At 43.3% G+C, this 21,133-nt stretch overlaps 1 protein-coding gene across 1 annotated transcript in view; it reads left to right on the top strand.

Annotated features, from left to right (window-relative positions):
• Positions 1–2,816: 2,816 nt before the first annotated feature.
• prdx6 (peroxiredoxin 6) overlaps positions 2,817–21,133 on the top strand; it is a 26,849-nt gene continuing 8,532 nt past the window's right edge. Inside the window, exons 1-4 of the mRNA XM_062039431.1 lie at positions 2,817–3,011; positions 12,660–12,816; positions 18,429–18,572; positions 18,653–18,799. Coding sequence (XP_061895415.1) covers positions 2,920–3,011; positions 12,660–12,816; positions 18,429–18,572; positions 18,653–18,799 — 540 coding nt within the window. The 5' untranslated portion in view covers positions 2,817–2,919. The remainder of the gene's footprint in view (positions 3,012–12,659; positions 12,817–18,428; positions 18,573–18,652; positions 18,800–21,133) is intronic.

Raw genomic sequence — 21,133 nt, 5'->3', positions numbered from 1 at the left:
GGGCTGCACAAGCCACAACAACACATCCTCGGCTCAGATCCGAAAATTAATTGTAAAAAATCAGCACATTTAAAAACTGGATTGATATTTTTAAACATCTTGCAGATGCATTACATTTTAAATTGACACTTTGTGCAGAATTGGCTATTTTTGGAATTCCACCAAACTACCAAAAAATTAATCAGAATCAGAATCAGAATCAGAATAGTTTTATTGCCATTGTTTGAGAACGGGTTCACAAACTAGGAATTTTTCTTGGTGCAAACGTGCGACATAAAACATATATAACACATATTTGGTATAAAAAGAGCTGTGACTGAGCTATCAGATAGACTTAGAAGGGATTCAAGGAATTCAAGGAGCTGCTGTTAGGAGTTCTTGTTCATTTGCCTGATGGCCGAGGGGAAAAAACTGTTCAGGTGGCGGTAGGTGTGGGTCTGGATGGAGCGTAGTCTCCTGCCTGAGGGGAGAGGGGAGAATAGTGTGTGTCCAGGGTGAGAAGAGTCAGCTGTGATCCGACCCACACGCCTCCTGGTCCTGGAGGAGAACAAGTCCTAAGCAGACTTTTAGGGATAGTATCGCCTTTGCATCATTAATAGCTCGTCGAAGGATTTTATTGGAGTGGAAATCACAGTTTGCCGCCAAGGCCTCCCTATATGGCTTATGGACCTCATGTTTTTCTTAGATTTAGGAACATTAAATATAATCTGAGGGGTACACCAAAACAATTTGACTTGACCTGGGGCTGCATAATTAGTTATACATAGCTAAATTAAAGACACTATAGGATACATGTGACACTGTTGACAATGAACCTTTTCACTTAACTCAACTATTTTTTCTTTGTTGTTTTTATTCAGTGACACTTCTCTGTATGTTTGTGATTTTTATTTTTTTATTTATATTTTCTGTAATTTTTGTTGTTGTATTTTCGTATTTTTTTTGTATATATTTGTTTTGGGGGGGTGGGGAAAAAAAATTGTCTGTTTTCTTAGTTCCTGTATTATGATTTCCCTATCAAATGAATAAATAAATATTATTTTTTTTAAAAGTCAGCATGAAAAATTCAGCGCATAAAAAAATTTAGTGCAGAAATTTTTGTTCAAGAGCCACTTCTGGTAAATTCCGACTGAAGCAATATATTATGTCTAAGAACCTGCCAATGAGGTGTCAAGTTTGAGAGAGGGTCTGCAGTGATTTTTTTTTTTTTACACTAAATTTTGGCACACTGATTTTTTTTTTTACACTGAATTTTTACATAGTGAATTATAAAACACTGTATTTTGATAAACTGAATGCTTTTCAACAATTTTGCTTACCCAGGGAGGTATTTTTCCAGGCACGTCCGACCAGTAGGAGGCCATGGGAAAAACCTAGGCCACGTTGGAGAGACTATATGTCTCCCAGCTGGTCTGGGAACGCCTTAGACCCCCTGGAAGAGCTGGGGAGAGGGGAGTATTGATTGATTGAAACTTTTATTAGTAGATTGCACAGTACAGTACATATTTTGTACAATTGACCACTAAATGGTAGCACCCCAATAAGTTTTTCAACATATTTATAACTTGTTTAAGTTGGGGTCCACGTTAATTAATTCATGGCAAAAATAAATACTATCAGCATAATAGAGTCATCATACAAGTTAATCATCAGAGTATATGCATTTAATTATTTACAATCTGGGGGGTGGGATGGTGGTGGGTAGGGTTAGGTTGCTATCAGCATATTTCAGTTATCATACAAGTTTATCATCTGAGAAATGGACATTGTAACAGTGAAGGTCTCACTTGGTAGGATATGTCCAGCGAGCGGTGAACATAGTGAGCTCAGAAAGCATAAGAACAAGTATATACATTTGATTATTTACAATCCAGGGAGGTGGGATGTGGTGGGGGGAGGGGGTTAGGCTAGGGTTGTAGCTGCCTGGAGGTGTTCTTTTAGTTTGTATTGTGTTGTATTTCATGCATTTAATTGTGAAAGTGCACATTAATCAACACTTGAATGAACAGTGTAAATGCACCGAAGTCTGGGCTTCCCTGCTTAGGCTGCTTCCCCCGCGACCCTACCTCGGATTAGCATAAGAAGATGGAGGGATGGACATTTTGCCCATTAAATTGTCAGAATAATTTAATGTAAAAAAAATAAATCAGTTGACAAATGTCAAACCCAAAAAATTAGGTTTCATAAATTCTGTGTCGGGCAGCACGGTGGTAGAGGGGTTAGTGCGTCTGCCTCACAATACGAAGGTCCTGGGTTGGATCCTGCGCTCGGGATCTTTCTGTGTGGAGTTTGCATGTTCTCCCCGTGACTGCGTGGTTTCCCTCCGGGTATTCTGGCTTCATCCCACCTCCAAAGACGTGCACCTGGGGATAGGTTGATTGGCAACACTAAAATGGCCCTGGTGTGTAAATGTTGTCTGTCTATCTGTGTTGGCCCTGTGATGAGGTGGCGACTTGTCCAGGGTGTACCCCGCCTTCCGCCCGAATGCGGCTGAGATAGGCTCCAGCACCCCCCGCGACCCCGAACGGGACAAGCGGTAGAAAATGGATGGATGGATGGAAATTTTGTGTGTAAAGACACAAATTCACCTCCATAAAAATGTGTATTTAATTTATCCTATTTAATATTCGTGACAAGCAACACTATTTTATTAGTTCATAAAATAATAACACATATGTGAGTATAAATGATGTACTAATCATCACTGTATCAACATGCCCCTGACCTGACCTGACTTGACTGTTTTGTTAAGAAAAAAAAGCTGCCCTCTCATTGGTCCACTCAAGTTTCCCAAGTCACGCCCACTTCCGGGTATGCGCACGCGGCATTGCTACTAGCATACACCGGGGCAGGTTGATCCTCTTGAAGCCGCACATCAGTTGTCTTTCTCCCGCCTGGACACACACACAACCTCCGCTCATGCCTGGAATTCTGCTCGGGGATGAATTCCCCAACTTTGAGGCCGAAACCACCATCGGCAGGATTAAATTCCACGACTTCCTGGGCAGCTCGTAAGTGCATGTTCACTCTGTATGAGTAATGATGGCGCAAGCTCTCAACTGTTTTAACGACGAAAGTGGATTTTTGGGTACAAAAACTCTTAATTGTTTCAAATATATATATATATATTTTTACTGGTTTCTGACACACTTTGACCTTAATTCCACTGCTTTAACGACGTTGCAGCCTTATGCAAGCATGACTTGTCTATCGGGGTAGAAACTGTTGTGTCATGATAGGCTTTCTGGACAATTCTAAACAGCCAGCCAGCCATCCATCCATTTTCTACCGCTTGTCACTTTTGGGGTCGCAGAAAATCAGAAATTAATTCACATGTATTTGTATTTTTGGTCCAATATGGCTCTTTCAACATTTTGGGTTGCTGACCCCTAATCTAGTTTATGTTTCCTGTGATAAAATGGCAACCAAGGTAATCAGAAAGGTCAACCAACGAACGAGATTTCTCTACAGAATCTCCTCTCTGGTGAACAAAAGCACCATGAGGATTCTAGCGGGAACTCTCATTCAACCCTTTTTCGATTACGCATGCACCTCCTGGTACCCTGGCACCTCCAAAACCCTCAATTCTAGACTCCAAACATCCCAGAACAAGCTAGTCAGATTACTTCTAGACCTCCACCCCAGATCACACCTCACTCCTACCCACTTCTCCAAAGTGGGCTGGCTCAGGGTGGAGGACAGAGTAAAACAACTTGCACTGAGCCTAGTCTATAAAATCCGCTACACCTCCCTGATACCGAAGTACATGTCAAACTACTTCCTTAACGTAAATGACCGCCATAACCACAACACCAGGGGGAGCTCCACTAACCACGTTAAACCCAGATTCCGATCTAACAAAGGTCTTAACTCATTCTCTTTCTATGCCACATCAATGTGGAATGCACTCCCAACAGGTGTAAAAGAAAGGGCATCTCTATCCTCCTTCAAAACCGCACTAAAAGAACACCCCCAGGCAACTTTAACCCTTGACTAACACCCTCCCCCCTCCTCATCCTACCTCCCCCGGATTGTAAATTTCTGATCTCACTATGCTCCACTGCTCGCTGTACATATCCTACCAAGTCAGTCCTACACTGTTTCAATGTCCATTTCTCTGATGATGCAATTGTTGATGACTGAAGTGCTGATATCAACCCTCCACATCCCACCCCCCCAGATTGTATATAATGTAAATAACGTAAATAATTCAAAGTATATACTCTGATGATTAACTTGTGTGATGACTGTATTATGCTGATAGTATATATTTGTACCATGAATTGATTTACTTGGACCCCGACTTAAACAAGTTGAAAAACTTATTCGGGTGTTACCATTTAGTGGTCAATTGTACGTAATATGTACTGTACTGTCAGTGTTTCCTATGAACTGCCAAGATACATGTGGTGATGGGGGCGTGGTTATAGGCGTGGTCACCATGACATCATCGAGTAATTTGCATAATTTACTACAATGATTTGATTTTCTCTAAAAAGGCTAACAAAATGTATACTTACTATTTAATAATAACAGTTTTGTTTTAAACGTCCATCCATCCATTTTACAATATAATTACAACACTTTATTTACATATTTATATACAGATTTGAAAAATAAGTTATTCACTGAAATATATTTATTAATTGTGGTTCTTACAAAAAATATATCTTATAAAATATAAAAGCTAAAATGTCTCAAAGCTCTGCCCCTTTAATTAGTGCATACTAAATAATTTAACTTTAGCCTACTACTACAACCATATTATTTACCAGCAACATAAAGTGAAACAGAGGCAGAGGTGTCCTGCCACAGTCAGTAACAAATAAACAGAAAACAGTAGTGGTGGTAGATAGACACAGAGCTTCATCAAACATCTGATCCACTGAACAAAGAGCTCCAAAAATCTTGAACTTTAGCCTGCCATCAGTTTTACTCCCTACACTTAACCATGTGTTTCCTACTGCCTGCAGACTTTGCATCCTTTGTTATATACACACGTTGTCTTTCTAATATAAATACATTTAATAAAGTCAAATACAAATAAGGCAACAAGAGAAGTATCCTACACTTCTCTTTTGTAAAGTAAATCTGAACAGCCGATATGGGCATCTACATCAACTATATGATTTGCCTGAGAAGCTGGAGAGGACAAAAAAAAACAAAAAAAAAACAACATTTTTTAAAATTTTATTTATTTATTTATTTGTGGCGGACGTAATTCTTTCGTGGTGGGCCGCCACAAATAAATGAATGTGTGGGAAACCCTGACTGTGCAATCTACTAATAAAAGTTTCAATCAATCAAAGTCAACTAAACTAAAAGTGAGCCAGCTGTACCTTGTTTTTTGTGTGTTAGTCGTCTGTTCCAAAATAAACACCGTCCATCCGATTCATCAATTTCAGACACGATATTTACAAAAACACATTTCATAGAGAATCATTCTCATTTGACATGCAGACATGCATATAAATGATAAATGAAATAGATACATAAAACGTATTCACGAAGGTGCTGCCACTCACAACTCTCTTCGGCCCCATGTTTGTTTATTATGCAGTTGTACTTAATAGAAATATAAAGTCACCAACGCGTGGGGTTCTTTGATTCGGGTCCTGAGTCTGCGGAATGATACACGGATAAACGGGACAAGTTTTTCCACGCACAATGTTTTATGGAATGATACCTTCCACATTTGAATCGATACGGTACCAATTCTCTGTAGCTTGGAATCAATGCTAGTGTTTAACGGTACCAATTTGTAGTACTTTTGTGTGTGTTCATGTGTTAATAAATGTTCATTTGTGTGATGATAAAATAACATTTTTATATTTGACTTTAATATATAAATGGTAAATGGGTTATACTTGTATAGCGCTTTTCTACCTTCAAGGTATTCAAAGCGCTTTGACACTATTTCCACATTCACCCATTCACACACACATTCACACACAGATGGCGGGCGCTGCTGCCATTCAAGGCCCTAACCACCACCCATCAGGAGCAAGGGTGAAGTGTCTTGCTCAAGGGGGTAGGTGGGGATCGAACCAGGAACCCTCAGGTTGCTGGCACGGCTACTCTCCCAACCGCGCCACGCCGCCCCACATAACATATAATAATAATAATAATAATAATAATATTATATAATATATAATAACTGGGCCCTGCGATGAGGTGGCGACTTGTCCAGGGTGTACACTGCCTTCCGCCCGAATGCAGCTGAGATAGGCTCCAGCACCCCCCGCGACCCCAAAAGGGACAAGCGGTAGAAAATGGATGAATGGATATAATAACTGTGTTGTCTCGTTATTTCTTGATTTCTTACACTTCTGAGTCTCATTTGCAAGTATTACCTTTGTGTGCAGTTGCCATTCCAAGATGGTAAATGGCAGACATTAAGTCATTATATCCTGATGAACCATTTTCTTCAGTTTCATTAGATTTTCATAGAACAAATATTTAAATAGTTTCTTCATTTGTACCTGTGCAGGCGTGCGCTAAGAAACAGGAAGATTCTTCTACTGCATTGCTTAATCATGTGAATAACAAGCATGATGTTTCATGTGTTGGGTGACTTTTGTGAAGTTTGTGAGGCTGCAAACTCTTGTGACTGCACGGAGCAATTATGCTTTAAAGGATTAGTCATTCCAACTACGATCCGTACCGACAGAGGATTTAGTGGCGCTTCCATTGTGTGGTGATTTTGACTGCAGTTCTGCTCGTAGTTTTAGTCATCGAAATACATTTAATTTTCGTCTAGTTCGGGGGTCAGTAGTCCGTGTTTTTCAACCTTTTTTGAGTCAAGGCACAGTTTTTATCCATCCATCCATCCATCCATCTTCCTCCGCTTATCCGAGGTCGGGTCGCGGGGGCAGCAGCCTAAGCAGGGAAGCCCAGACTTCCCTCTCCCCAGCCACTTCGTCCAGCTCTTCCCGGGGGATCCCGAGGCGTTCCCAGGCCAACCGGGAGACATAGTCTTCCCAACGTGTCCTGGGTCTTCCCCGTGGCCTCTTACCGGTCAGACGTGCCCTAAACACCTCCCTAGGGAGGCGTTCGGGTGGCATCCTGACCAGATGCCCGAACCACCTCATCTGGCTCCTCTCGATGTGGAGGAGCAGTGGCTTTACTTTGAGCTCCTCCCGGATGACAGAGCTTCTCACCCTATCTCTAAGGGAGAGACCCGCCACCCGGCGGAGGAAACTCATTTCGGCCGCTTGTACCCGTGATCTTGTCCTTTCGGTCATAACCCAAAGCTCATGACCATAGGTGAGGATGGGAACGTAGATCGACCGGTAGATTGAGAGCTTTGCCTTGCGGCTCAGCTCCTTCTTCACCACAACAGACCGATACAGCGTCCGCATTACTGAAGACGCCGCACCGATCCGCCTGTCGATCTCACGATCCACTCTTCCCTCACTCGTGAACAAGACTCCGAGGTACTTGAACTCCTCCACCTGGGGCAAGATCTCCTCCCCAACCCGGAGATGGCACTCCACCCTTTTCCGGGCGAGAACCATGGACTCGGACTTGGAGGTGCTGATTCTCATCCCAGTCGCTTCACACTCAGCTGCGAACCGATTCAGTGAGAGCTGAAGATCCTGGCCAGATGAAGCCATCAGGACCACATCATCTGCAAAAAGCAGAGACCTAATCCTGCAGCCACCAAACCGGATCCCCTCAACGCCTTGACTGCGCCTAGAAATTCTGTCCATAAAAGTTATGAACAGAATCGGTGACAAAGGGCAGCCTTGGCGGAGTCCAACCCTCACTGGAAACGTGTCCGACTTACTGCCGGCAATGCGGACCAAGCTCTGACACTGATCATACAGGGAGCGGACCACCACAATCAGACAGTCCGATACCCCATACTCTCTGAGCACTCTCCACAGGACTTCCCGAGGGACACGGTCGAATGCCTTCTCCAAGTCCACAAAACACATGTAGACTGGTTGGGCAAACACCCGTGCACCCTCAAGGACCCTGCCGAGAGTATAGAGCTGGTCCACAGTTCCACGACCAGGACGAAAACCACACTGTTCCTCCTGAATCCGAGGTTCGACTATCCGGCGTAGCCTCCTCTCCAGCACACCTGAATAGACCTTACCGGGAAGGCTGAGGAGTGTGATCCCACGATAGTTAGAACACACCCTCCGGTTCCCCTTCTTAAAGAGAGGAACCACCACCCCGGTCTGCCAATCCAGAGGTACCGCCCCCGATGTCCACGCGATGCTGCAGAGTCTTGTCAACCAAGACAGCCCCACAGCATCCAGAGCCTTAAGGAACTCCGGGCGGATCTCATCCACCCCCGGGCCTTGCCACCGAGGAGATTTTTAACTACCTCAGCAACTTCAGCCCCAGAAATAGGAGAGCCCACCACAGATTCCCCAGGCACTGCTTCCTCATAGGAAGACGTGTTGGTGGGATTGAGGAGGTCTTCGAAGTATTCCCTCCACCGATCCACAACATCCGCAGTCGAGGTCAGCAGAACACCATCCTCACCATACACGGTGTTGATAGTGCACTGCTTCCCCTTCCTGAGGCGGCGGATGGTGGTCCAGAATCGCTTCGAAGCCGTCCGGAAGTCGTTTTCCATGGCTTCCCCGAACTCCTCCCATGTCCGAGTTTTTGCCTCCGCGACCGCTGAAGCCGCACACCGCTTGGCCTGTCGGTACCTGTCCGCTGCCTCAGGAGTCCTATGAGCCAAAAGAACCCGATAGGACTCCTTCTTCAGCTTGACGGCATCCCTCACCGCCGGTGTCCACCAACGGGTTCTAGGATTGCCGCCACGACAGGCACCAACTACCTTGCGGCCACAGCTCCAATCAGCCGCCTCGACAATAGAGGTGCGGAACATGGTCCACTCGTACTCAATGTCCAGCACCTCCCTCGTGACATGTTCAAAGTTCTTCCGGAGGTGGGAATTGAAACTCTCTCTGACAGGAGACTCTGCCAGACGTTCCCAGCAAACCCTCACAATGCATTTGGGCCTGCCACGTCTGTCCGGCATCCTCCCCCACCATCGCAGCCAACTCACCACCAGGTGGTGATCGGTAGAAAGCTCCGCCCCTCTCTTTACCCGAGTGTCCAAAACATGAGGCCGCAAATCCGATGACACAACTACAAAGTCGATCATGGAACTGCGGCCCAGGGTGTCCTGGTGCCAAGTGCACATATGGACACCCTTATGCTTGAACATGGTGTTCGTTATGGACAATCCGTGACGGGCACAAAAGTCCAATAACAAAACACCACTCGGGTTCTGATCCGGGCAGCCATTCTTACCAATCACGCCTCTCCAGGTTTCACTGTCGTTGCCAATATGAGCGTTGAAGTCCCCCAGTAGAACGAGGGAATCACCCGGGGGAGCACCCTCAAGTACTCCCTCGAGTGAATCCAAAAAGGGTGGGTACTCTGAGCTGCTGTTTGGCGCGTAAGCGCAAACAACAGTCAGGACCCGTCCCCCCACCCAAAGGCGGAGGGAAGCTACCCTCTCGTCCACCGGGTTGAACTCCAACATGCAGGTTCTGAGCCGGGGGGCAACAAGAATTGCCACCCCAGCCCGTCGCCTCTCACTGCCGGCAACGCCAGAGTGAAAGAGAGTCCATCCCCTCTCGAGAGAACTGGTTCCGGAGCCCTTGCTGTGCTTCGAAGTGAGTCCGACTATATCTAGCCGGAACTTCTCCACCTCGCGCACTAGCTCAGGCTCCTTCCCCCCCAGCGAGGTGACGTTCCACGTCCCAAGAGCTAGCTTCTGTAGCCGAGGATCGGACCGCCAAGTGCCCTGCCTTCGGCTGCCGCCCAGCTCACATTGCACCCGACCTCTATGGCCCCTGCTATGGGTGGTGAGCCCATTGGAGGGGGGACCCACGTTGCCTCTTCGGCCTGTGCCCGGCCGGGCCCCATGGGGACAGGCCCGGCCACCAGGCGCTCGCCGTCGTGCCCCAACTCCGGGCCTGGCTCCAGAGGGGGGCCCCGGTGACCCGCGTCCGGGCGAGGGAAATCTGAGTCTCGGTTCTTGTATTTCCATAGAAGTCTTTTTTATCATTAAAAAAAAATACGGAGGCACACCACCAGCAGAAAAGGTTAAAAAAATGAAACTCCACCAGGTTGTCGTGCTTTATTTTGAGTTTGTTGTTGTTTTCCTGCATGTAGTGTTTTGGTTCTTGTCTTGCGCTGTTATTTTGGTGGCTCTTCCTGTTTTGTTGGTGTTCTCCTGTAGCAGCTTCACGCCTTCCTTTGAGTGCTATTGGCAAACAAGACTATTTCAGTTGTGCGGACGCTTTCCTTCTTTGCGGGGACATTGTTGATTGTCATGTCATGTACGGATGTACTTTGTGGACGCCGTCTCTGCTCCACACGCTGTAAGTCTTTGCTGTCGTCCAGCATTCTGTTTTTTGTTTACTTTGTAGCCAGTTCAGTTTTACTTTCATTTTGCATAGCCATCCCTACGCTTCATTGCCTTTTCCTTTCCGTTTGGTTCATTTTTGGTTTAAGCGTTAAATACCTTTTTACCTGCACGCCGTCTCCTGCTGTGCTCTGCATATTGGGATCACGACAAACCATCCTCGACGCGTTCTGACTTCTACAAAGCAATGAACTACTTGCTGCCACGTACTGATATGGAGTTTTACATGGTTACCATGCCGAGCTCTACACAGCACAGACACTAGACAACGGCGCATTATTTGCAGATTATAATTATTGATTTGCAAATAATATTTTTCTGGACCAATTAGGTGAAGTTGCATAATTTCCCACGGCACACCAGACAATATCTAACGGCACACTAGTGGTCGAAAAACACTGCTCTAGAGCCTCATCCGCCCTAGTGGCTCCCTGGACCTCTTTCAGAGATGTGTGAAAATGGAAAAAAGATGAAGAAAAAAATATATTTTTGGTTTTAATATATTTTCTGTAGGAGAACAAACATGACACAAACCTTCCTAATTGTTAGAAATCCCACTGTTTGTTATACATGCTTCACTGATGAGAGTATTTGGCAAGCACCGTTTTGTCCTACTAATTTCAGCGATCCTTGAACTCATCTTAGTTTGTTTACATGTGCAACTTTCTCCAATGCTGCCACAGAAAGACGTGTTATATGCCAAAGGTGAGCTTTATTGATGTTATTGACTTGTGTGGAGTGCTAATCAGGCATATTTGGTCAATGCACGACTGCAAGGTAATCGATGCTAACATGCTATTTAGGCTAGCTGTATGTACATATTGCATCATTATGCCTCGTTTGTAGCTATATTTGAGCTCATTTAATATCCTTTACTTATGTCCTCTGTGTATTTAATTTATATTTGCATGTCTCATGACACATTATCTGTATGTAATATTGGCTGCATTTCTCGTAGTTGTTTGTGTGCCATGTTGTTCCAGACCACAGCAAACATTACCCAGTTTGCAAAGTAAATCCATTAGAAGAACACAGCCTGCCGTTTCCTTTAACTTGGACACACACATCTATACCTTTGGCCATTCTGAGCCAGTAATTTCCAGAAGTTATCTCATCCTGTGAGAAGCCTCCATTTTACTAATGATTTCCAATGTTGCAAAAATGTGTAGAATAAAAATTTAAATGCAACATTTCTGTCAATGAAGATTTGTTGATAGTAGGCTAATATGGACACTTACATCATGTGTTGCCTTCATTATAACACTTATATAAGGCTTTTAATTTTTACCACTGTGGTACATGGCTTTTCCTTTTAATAACACTCAGTAAACTTTGCATCGGTCCATCTTAGATGAGCTCGGGCCCAGTGAAGCTGGCGGCGTTTCTGGGTGTTGTTGATAAATGGCTTTCGCTTTGCATAGTGGAGTTTTAACTTGCACTTACAGATGTAGCGACCAACTGTAGTTACTGACAGTGGTTTTCTGAAGTGTTCCTGAACCCGTGTGGTGATATCCTTTACACACTGATGTCGCTTTTTGATGCAGTATTGCCTGAGGGATCGAAGGTCACGGGCATTCAGTGTTGGTTTTTGGCCTTGCCGCTTACGTGCAGTGATTTCTCTAGATTTTCTGAACCTTTTGATGATATTACGGACCGTAGATGGTGAAATCCCTAAATTCCTTGCAATAGCTGGTTGAGAAATGTTGTTCTTAAACTGTCGGACAATTTGCTCACACATTTGTTGACAAAGCGGTGACCCTCGCCCCATCCTTGTTTGTGAATGACTGAGCATTTCATGGAAGCTGCTTTTATACCCAATCATGGCACCCACCTGTTCCCAATTAGCCTGTTCACCTGTGGGATGTTCCAAATAAGTGTTTGATGAGCATTCCTCAACTTTCTCAGGCTTTTTTGCCACTTGTGCCAGCTTTTTTGCAACAGGTTGCAGGCATTAAATTCCAAATGAGGTAATATTTGCAACAAAATTAAGTTTACCAGTTCGAACATTAAATATCTTGTCTTTGCAGTCTATTCAATTGAATATAAGTTGAAAAGGATTTGCAAATCATTGTATTCTGTTTTGATTTACCATTTACACAACGTGACAACTTCACTGCTTTTAGGTTTTGTATGTAATTATTGTAGTTATCAGGTCGGCTCAAGTGGGGATTTTACGCCACGACAGTGTTCAGAGAAGGTCTTGCTGATGATGACGTCAGACTAACCTCTCACCTTCACCTCTCTCAACGGGCAGGTGGGGCATGCTGTTCTCCCACCCGAAGGACTTCACACCCGTCTGCACCACCGAGCTGGCCTGCGCCGCCAACATCAGCGACAAGTTCACCAAGCGCGGCGTGAAGATGATCGCCTTGTCCGTGGACAACGTGGAGGACCACCGCAACTGGGGCAAGGTGGAACACACACACACACATCACACACACACACACACACATTGTTGTATTTTTTACCTTCTTTAGACATGTCTGCCTCTTTCTGACCACCCTTTCTAGATATATAAAGATGTGTATTTACAACATGAATAATATATACATACTATGCAAATATAAAAAAGATAAGCTTTTCGTAATTTTATTGTTTTTTATTTTTTGTTTGTAATTGCTTTTTAATCTTCATTATTTACTTCAAGTTATTACAGTATGTCTCTATATACATATTTATTTATTTATTTATTTAAATACATTATGGCCAAAGAGGGCACATTTCAATTTCCTACACACACTTGTTATTACATATATTGGGGCGGTATAGCTCGGTTGGTAGAGTGGTCGTGCCAGCAACTTGAGGGTTCCAGGTTCGATCCCCGCTTCCGCCATCCTAGTCACTGCCATTGTGTCCTTGGGCAAGACACTTTACCCACCTGCTCCCAGTGCCACCCACACTGGTTTAAATGTAACTTAGATATTGGGTTTCACTATGTAAAGCGCTTTGAGTCACTAGAGAAAAAGCGCTATATAAATATAATTCACTTCACATATGGGGGAAGCACTTCAAATTTTTACACACACTTGTTATTTCATATGTTTCATATGTTGACCAAAGGAGGAGCACTTTTAAAAGCGACACACAGTCAATTTGAAAAATCCCTCCTTTTTGGGACCACCCTAATATTGATAGATTTCACCACCAGGGGTGCAAATTAAAATATCTATTTTTTGCTTTTTGTAATGTGCTTAAGGCCGATGACAAAGGAGTCAGGGACCACAGATGACCCCTGTGACGCACTTTGGGCAACCCAGCTGTAGAAGCTAACTGTTAATGGCCACTATAGTCTTAGTACCGTAGTGTATTTGTTCATCCTATGGTCACATATGGGACGCGGGTTTGTTTTAGGTCAGCACCGGAAGTCATAAAATCAGCTCCTCACCTGGCGGCTTTTTTCGGGGATGAATAGGGAAGTCCTTCTTTAGCTTCCGTCTTGTTTTATCATATATTGCTGCCTTTGCACCTGTCAACGTCTACGTTTGTATGCACATTAAATCAACAAAAAAATCCTGACTTTGGAGCAATGTTCACAGACTCTAGTATTTGGCTCTCTATTAGAGTGTTTTTCAACCTTTTTTGAGCCAAGGCACATTTTTTGCGTTGAAAAAATCCGCAGGCACACCACCAGCAGAAATAATAAAGTCAGTTGATAGTTAAAAGTCATTGTCGCAATTGTTGGATATGACTTTAAAGCATAACCAAGCATGCATTACTATAGCTCTTGTCTCAAAGTAGGTGTACTGTCACCACCTGTCACATCACGCCCTGACTTATTTAGACTTTTTTGCTGTTTTCCTGTGTGTAGTGTTTTAGTTCTTGTCTTGCGCTCCTATTTTGGTGGCTTTTTCTGTTTTTTTGGTATTTTCCTGTAGCAGTTTCATGTTTTCCTTTGAGCGATATTTCCCGCATCTGCTTTGTTTTAGCAATCAAGACTATTTCAGTTGTTTTTATCCTTCTTTGTGGGGACATTGTTGATTGTCATGTCATGTTCGGATGTTCTTTGTGGACGCCGTCTTTGCTCCACAGTAAGTCTTTGCTGTCGTCCAGCATTCTGTTTTTGTTGACTTTGTAGCCAGTTCAGTTTTAGTTTCGTTATGCATAGCTTTCCCTAAGCTTCAATGCCTTTTCTTAGGGGCACTCACCTTTTGTTTATTTTTGGTTTAAGCATAAGACACCTTTTTATTTACATCTACAAAGCAATTAACTACCGGCTGCCACCTACTGATATGGAAGAGTATTACACGGTTACTCTGCCGAGCTCTAGACAGCACCGACACTCAACAACAACAACACATCATTTGCAGACTATAATTACTGGTTTGCAAAAAATGTTTTTAATCCAAATATGTGAAATTAGATCATCTCCCACGGCACACCAGACTGTATCTCACGGCACACTAGTGTGCCGCGGCACAGTGGTTGAAAAACACTGTTCTAATAGATGCAATGGTTTTCTGTATTGGGACCATGATTTATGTCATAACTTGTTCACACCTCCTCAAATGAAAGCTACTTTTCCTTGTTGATGTCTCAAGATGGGTAGAAATACACACACGCACGCACGCACGCACGCGCATGCACGCAGAGGGTTACGTCTCCTGCTGGATAGAATAATCTTAGTCTTCTCCACGGTAGCTTTAAAAAGACACCAAAGTCCCATAACCTGCACAGCTATTAAACTTTTATCGTCTTCAATCTTTACGACCCGCACATAAAACGCACTTTTGTGCTTTACTTTGAAAAAGATGACTGTGTTGCTGTTCAATGAATAGGACAAAAAACCCCAAAGACCCTGCATTAAGTAACCTATTCTTACAAAGCTCTGTTGTCCATTGACCCACGTTAACGTTCTTACTGCTGCTTACGTAACAACCCTGGTTAAATTGTGGAGAATTTCAACACGCAAACGTGTGTTTTTATTAAAATGACAAAGAACGAATTCATGTAATAAGATACATACATTCTGTACTGTTATTTGATTGTATTTCTAATTTAAATTGACGGCGTGGCGCAGTTGGGAGAGTGGCCGTGCCAGCAACCTGAGGGTTCCTGGTTCGATCCCCCGCTTCTGCCAACCTAGTCACGTCCGGTGTGTCCTTGAGCAAGACACTTCACCCTTGCTCCTGGTGGGTCGTGGTTAGTGTCTGCATGGCGGCTCCCGCCATCAGTGTGTGTGTGTGTTCTGGCAATGCTTACTTAATGGGGACATCGCTCTGTTTACATAGTCACCTTTAGGGGACCTCTGACGGTATGGGGACAAAAAAACAGGTCCCCTAAAGGGAAACCTTTTTAAATGATAGTCAGATCCATTCTGAAGATGCCTAAGTGATTTTTAAGCTTTGGCCCATAAAACATGTTTACTGGTGAAACTTCCTATAAGAGGACAGCTGTAGTGCTGTATTCTGAGGATCATGTCATATTTAATTTGAACTTTCTTTTCTTTTTAAATGGGCCTCAGTAGTCACGTACAAATTTGTGTGAATTATGCGAAATTATTTAGATTTGGTCCCCATGAACCATTTTAACTCTTTTTCCCCAGGGTCCCCAGTAAGAATGATCAGCACATTACTTCATCAATCCAGAGATTTAAAGACGTGTATGAGCTAACTGGGCAGTGGACATTTTACACCATTTTTTTTTATGCCTCCACAACCTGTAGAAAGGGTGGTCCCCACAAGTGATGATCAAAAACTTGGTCCCCATTCCAAATGATAACCAGTATGTGTGTGTGTGTGTGTGTGTGTGTGTGTGTGTGTGTGTGTGTGTGTGTGTGTGTGTGTGTGTGTGTGTGTGTGTGTGTGTGTGTGTGTGTGTGTGTGTGTGTGTGTGTGTGTGTGTGTGTGTGTGTGTGTGTGTGTGTGTGTGTGTGTGTGTGTGTGTGTGTGTGTGTGTGTGTGTGTGTGTGTGTGTGTGTGTGAGAATAGGTGAATGTGGAAATAGTGTGAAAGCGCTTTGAGTACCTTGAAGGTAGAAAAGCGCTATACAAGTATAAGCCATTTACCATTAAACTATCCTTTTGTAATTATTTATTTGAGGATCTTTTAGGAATATATCAGGGGCTAATTAGTGTTGTTCCGATACCGACATTTTGGTACCGGCACCAAAATGTATTTCGATACTTTTCTAAATAAAGGGGACCACAAAAAATGTCATTATTGGCTTTATTTCAACAAAAAATCTTACGGTACATTAAACATATGTTTATTATTACAATTTTGTCCTTAACGTCTTAAGGCCCATGCTGTTTGTTTACATGCTTTTTTAAATTTCTCTTTGCTATTTAGGCTTATTGGACCCTAATTAGAATAAAAACTAAAGATCATATTTTAATATGATGTACTTAGTCCATAAGTACACAAACGTGTACTTCATGTTTAGTGACATGCAAATTTTTATTTTTACACTTTTTTTTTCCAAATTCCATTGTATGTTATACTCTTCTGACACCACCAGATGGCAGTAGTAGTGTCCATATGTCGGCATAAGACCCCAATTCAGTAGTGTACACAATTTTGGAAATAAGAGCTAAAAGGTGCTGTCCATGCATGTGGCCACTAAGCCTTTAGAGGTTAAATGAAATAGTGAACATACAAGACAACTTGTCTTTTAGTAGTAGGACGGTTTTTCGCGGGACACATTTACGGCGCTGTTGTTGCACTAGTGAGCCACGGATGAGGAGATGCTGCTCCGTTATTGATTGAAGTAAAGTCTGAACGTCATTAAAACAGTTGGCGCCATCTTTTGACACTTCTTCCACTCCCGTCCTTGCACGCTACACCGCTACAACAAAGATGACGGGGGGAAGACGCTGTCGAAGGTGAGCCACGTAAATAAGACCGCCCACAAAACGGCGCATCCTGAAGCGACTGTCAGAAAACTACATGAAGATGATCTGTAAAACATCATCCATGCAACATTTTGAGCAAAGAACCAACATTACATGTTATGTAGACCACAAGGAAGTCTTTTACATTTAGAAAAAAATCATAATATGACCCCTTTAATGCGCCTTGTAATCCGGTGCGCCTTTTGTATGAAAAAAAACCTGAATAGACCCGCTCATCAGCAGTGCGCCTTATAATCCGGTGCGCCCTTTGGTCCGGAAAATACGGTAATCTATGTGTCCATACTGTATATCTATATTCACTAGAGATGTCTGATAATATTGGACTGCCGATATTATCGGCCGATAAATGCTTTAAAATGTGATATCGGAAATGATCGGTATCGGTTTCAAAAAGTAAAATGTATGACTTATTAAAACGCCGCTGTACGGAGTGGTACACAGACGTAGGGAGAAGTACAGAGCGCCATTAAAACCTTAAAGGCACTGCCTTTGCGTGCCGGCCCAATCACATAATATCTACGGCTTTTCACACACACAAGTGAATGCAACGCATACTTGGTCAACAGCCATACAGGTCACACTGAGGGTGTCCGTATAAACAACTTTAACACTGTTACAAATATGCGCCACACTGAACCCACACCAAACAAGAATGACAAACACATTTCGGGAGAACATCCGCACCGTAACACAACATAAACACAACAGAACAAATACCCACGACCCATTGCAGCACTAACTCTTCCGGGACGCTACAAAATACACCCCCCGCTACCTCCTAAACCTCGCCTCCCCACAACCCCGCCCACCTCAACCTCCTCATGCTCTCTCAGGGAGAGCATGTCCCAAATTCCAAGCTGCTGTTTTGGGCCTTGGTAAAAAAAATAATGCACTTTGTGACTTCAATAATAAAAATGGCAGTGCCATGTTGGCATTTTTTTCCATAACTTGAGTTGATTTATTATGGAAAACCTTGTTACATTGTTTAATGCATCCAGCGGGGCATCACAACAAAATTAGGCATAATAATGTGTTAATTCCACGACTGTATATATCGGTATCGGTTGATATCGGAATCGGTAATTAAGAGTTGGACAATCTCGGAATATGGGATATCGGCAAAAAAGCCATTATCGGACATCTCTAATATTCATTACATCCGTGTGTTCACAGGACGTGATGGCGTTCAACAGCCAGGCCGCCAGTCCTCTCCCCTTCCCCATCATTGCCGACGGCACCAGGGAGCTGGCCACCCAGCTGGGCATGTTGGACCCCGACGAGATCGACAAGGACGGCATCCCGCTCACCGCTCGCTGTGTGAGAACGAATCCCACACAGAGAAAAAAAATGCATCAAATGCGTAGTAAAACATGGGCTGATGTTCCCGGCTGGGTCAGGTGTTTGTGGTGGGGCCTGATAAGCGACTGAAGCTGTCCATCCTCTATCCCGCCACCACGGGGAGGAACTTTGACGAGCTGCTGCGAGTTATCGACTCCCTGCAGCTGACGGCGCAGAAGAAGGTGGCCACTCCTGCCAACTGGAAGGTAAACACGCACCTGGTATTCATTTCCTTCTAGAACTAGAGCTGTGAATCTTTGGGCACCGCTCGATTCGATTCTTGGGGTTCACAATTGGATTCAGAATCGATTGTCGATTCATAATCAATAGAGATGTCCGATAATATCGGACTGCCAATATTATCGGCGATAAATGCTTTAAAATGTGATATCAGAAATTATCGGTATCGGTTTCAAAAAGTAAAATTTATGACTTTTTAAAACGGCGCTGTGTACACGGACGTAGGGAGAAGTACAGAGCGCCAATAAACCTTAAAGGCACTGCCTTTGCGTGCCGGCCCAATCACATAATATCTACGACTTTTCACACACACAAGTGAATGCAAGGCATACTTGGTCAACAGCCATACAGGTCACACTGAGGGTGGCCGTATAAACAACTTTAACACTGTTACAAATACGCCCCACACTGTGAACCCACACCAAACAAGAATGACAAACACATTTCGGGAGAACATCCGCACCGTAACACAACATAAACACAACAGAACAAATACCCAGAACCCCTTGCAGCACTAACTCTTCCGGGACGCTACAATATACACCCCCCGCTACCCCCTACCCCCCCACCTCAACCTCCTCATAGCATGTCCCAAATTCCAAGCTGCTGTTTTGAGGCATGTTAAAAAAAATAATGCACTTTGTGACTTCAATAATAAATATGGCAGTGCCATGTTGGCATTTTTTTCCATAACTTGAGTTGATTTATTTTGGAAAACCTTGTTACATTGTTTAATGCATCCAGCGGGGCATCACAACAAAATTAGGCATAATAATGTGTTAATTCCATGACTGTATATATTGGTATCGGTTGATATTGGAATCGGTAATTAAGAGTTGGACAATATCGGATATCGGCAAAAAAGCCATTATCGGACATCTCTAATAATCAATACTTTTTTAATAACATTGAATGCCAGTTCTATGATTAACTACATTCGTCCATAAATTACATACACAGATCTGCTCAATTTCTATATTACTTAAAATAAAACTGTTTTTGTTTGATAACATTCGACCCAAACATTTAATCAAGTCTAATACAAGTAAGGCAACAAGAGGAATATCCAACATTTCTTTTTTTCTTTTTTTTTTTAAAGTGAATTTGTACAGGACATATGATCACATCACACGTGTCAAACTGGTTTTCATTGGATAGGATTTTATTGTCATTGCACAAGTGCAACGAAACTGTGTTTTCAGCACAAACCCGTTCAAGATTAGACAAAGATAAGAAAAAGGTAAAACGCTGCGGAAGAAGATGAGTAAAAATATACAATCTAGACTGGGCTCCTAAGGGGGCCTAGTTTGGAGTGGGAAAAAACCTCCATGCAATGCACACATAAACACTTTGCATTTAATCACGACAACTCGCAACAGAGGGGCGCGGAGTTGGGGCCCTGGAGGGCGACTGCTGCTATGAAGCGCTGCCAGCCATCCATCACCCTGAGGGGAAACAAGCGGTGGTGAAAGCGTGGGGTGGGGTGTGTGTGTGCCCATTGTCTTGGGTGTGATGATGTAATGTTCATAGACTGGGGCCGAACTGCATGCAAGCAAAAGTTTGACTCCAGGTGTCGTTGAGGAGGGAGGGAGGGAGGTCAAAAGCGTTAGGCAGTTATGGCTGCCATCAGAGGGCTGCTTGTAACAGTGAATAATGTATGAACTTGCCTCTGGATTTCATTATTAGTTATATAAATTGTTTGAAGTAGACTTTCGATTTTACAGTTAAAAACTTTACATTTACAAAATTTTACTGTAAAATATAGTGTTTTTTATTGATTTATTTATTTATTTTGTACAACATTTTACGGTAAATGAAAAAACTACCACTTGGGGGTGTTTTACGGAAAAAGCTTGCAGCATTTTTGTGTTAAATTTACATTGGTTTTTACAACATTATATTGTTAATAGAAAAACAGTACGGTCGTAGCTCGGTTGGTAGAGCGGCCGTGCCACCAACCTGAGGGTTCTAGGTTCGATCCCCACTTCTGCCATCCGAGTCACAGCTGTTGTTGTGTCCTTGAGCAAGGCACTTCACCCACTTGCTCCCAGTGCCACCGACACTGGTTTAAACGTGTGACTTAGATCATGGGTTTCACTATGTAAAGCGCTTTGAGTCACTAGAGAAAAGCGCTATATAAATATAATTCACAATTCACTATTTTGGCAGTTTCTTTTTACCGTAAAAACAAATGTATTTTCCATTTAAATTAATACACTGTTAAAAACAAGATTTTACAGTAAAAATATGGCAACTCAGTCAACAAACTTTTAATGCAATTTTTATTTTTTTTCCAATTC

This window comes from Entelurus aequoreus, linkage group LG27 (genome assembly GCF_033978785.1).
Source record: "Entelurus aequoreus isolate RoL-2023_Sb linkage group LG27, RoL_Eaeq_v1.1, whole genome shotgun sequence".
NCBI classification, from domain to species: Eukaryota; Metazoa; Chordata; class Actinopteri; order Syngnathiformes; family Syngnathidae; genus Entelurus; species Entelurus aequoreus.
This window is presented reverse-complemented; position numbering and strand designations above follow the sequence as displayed.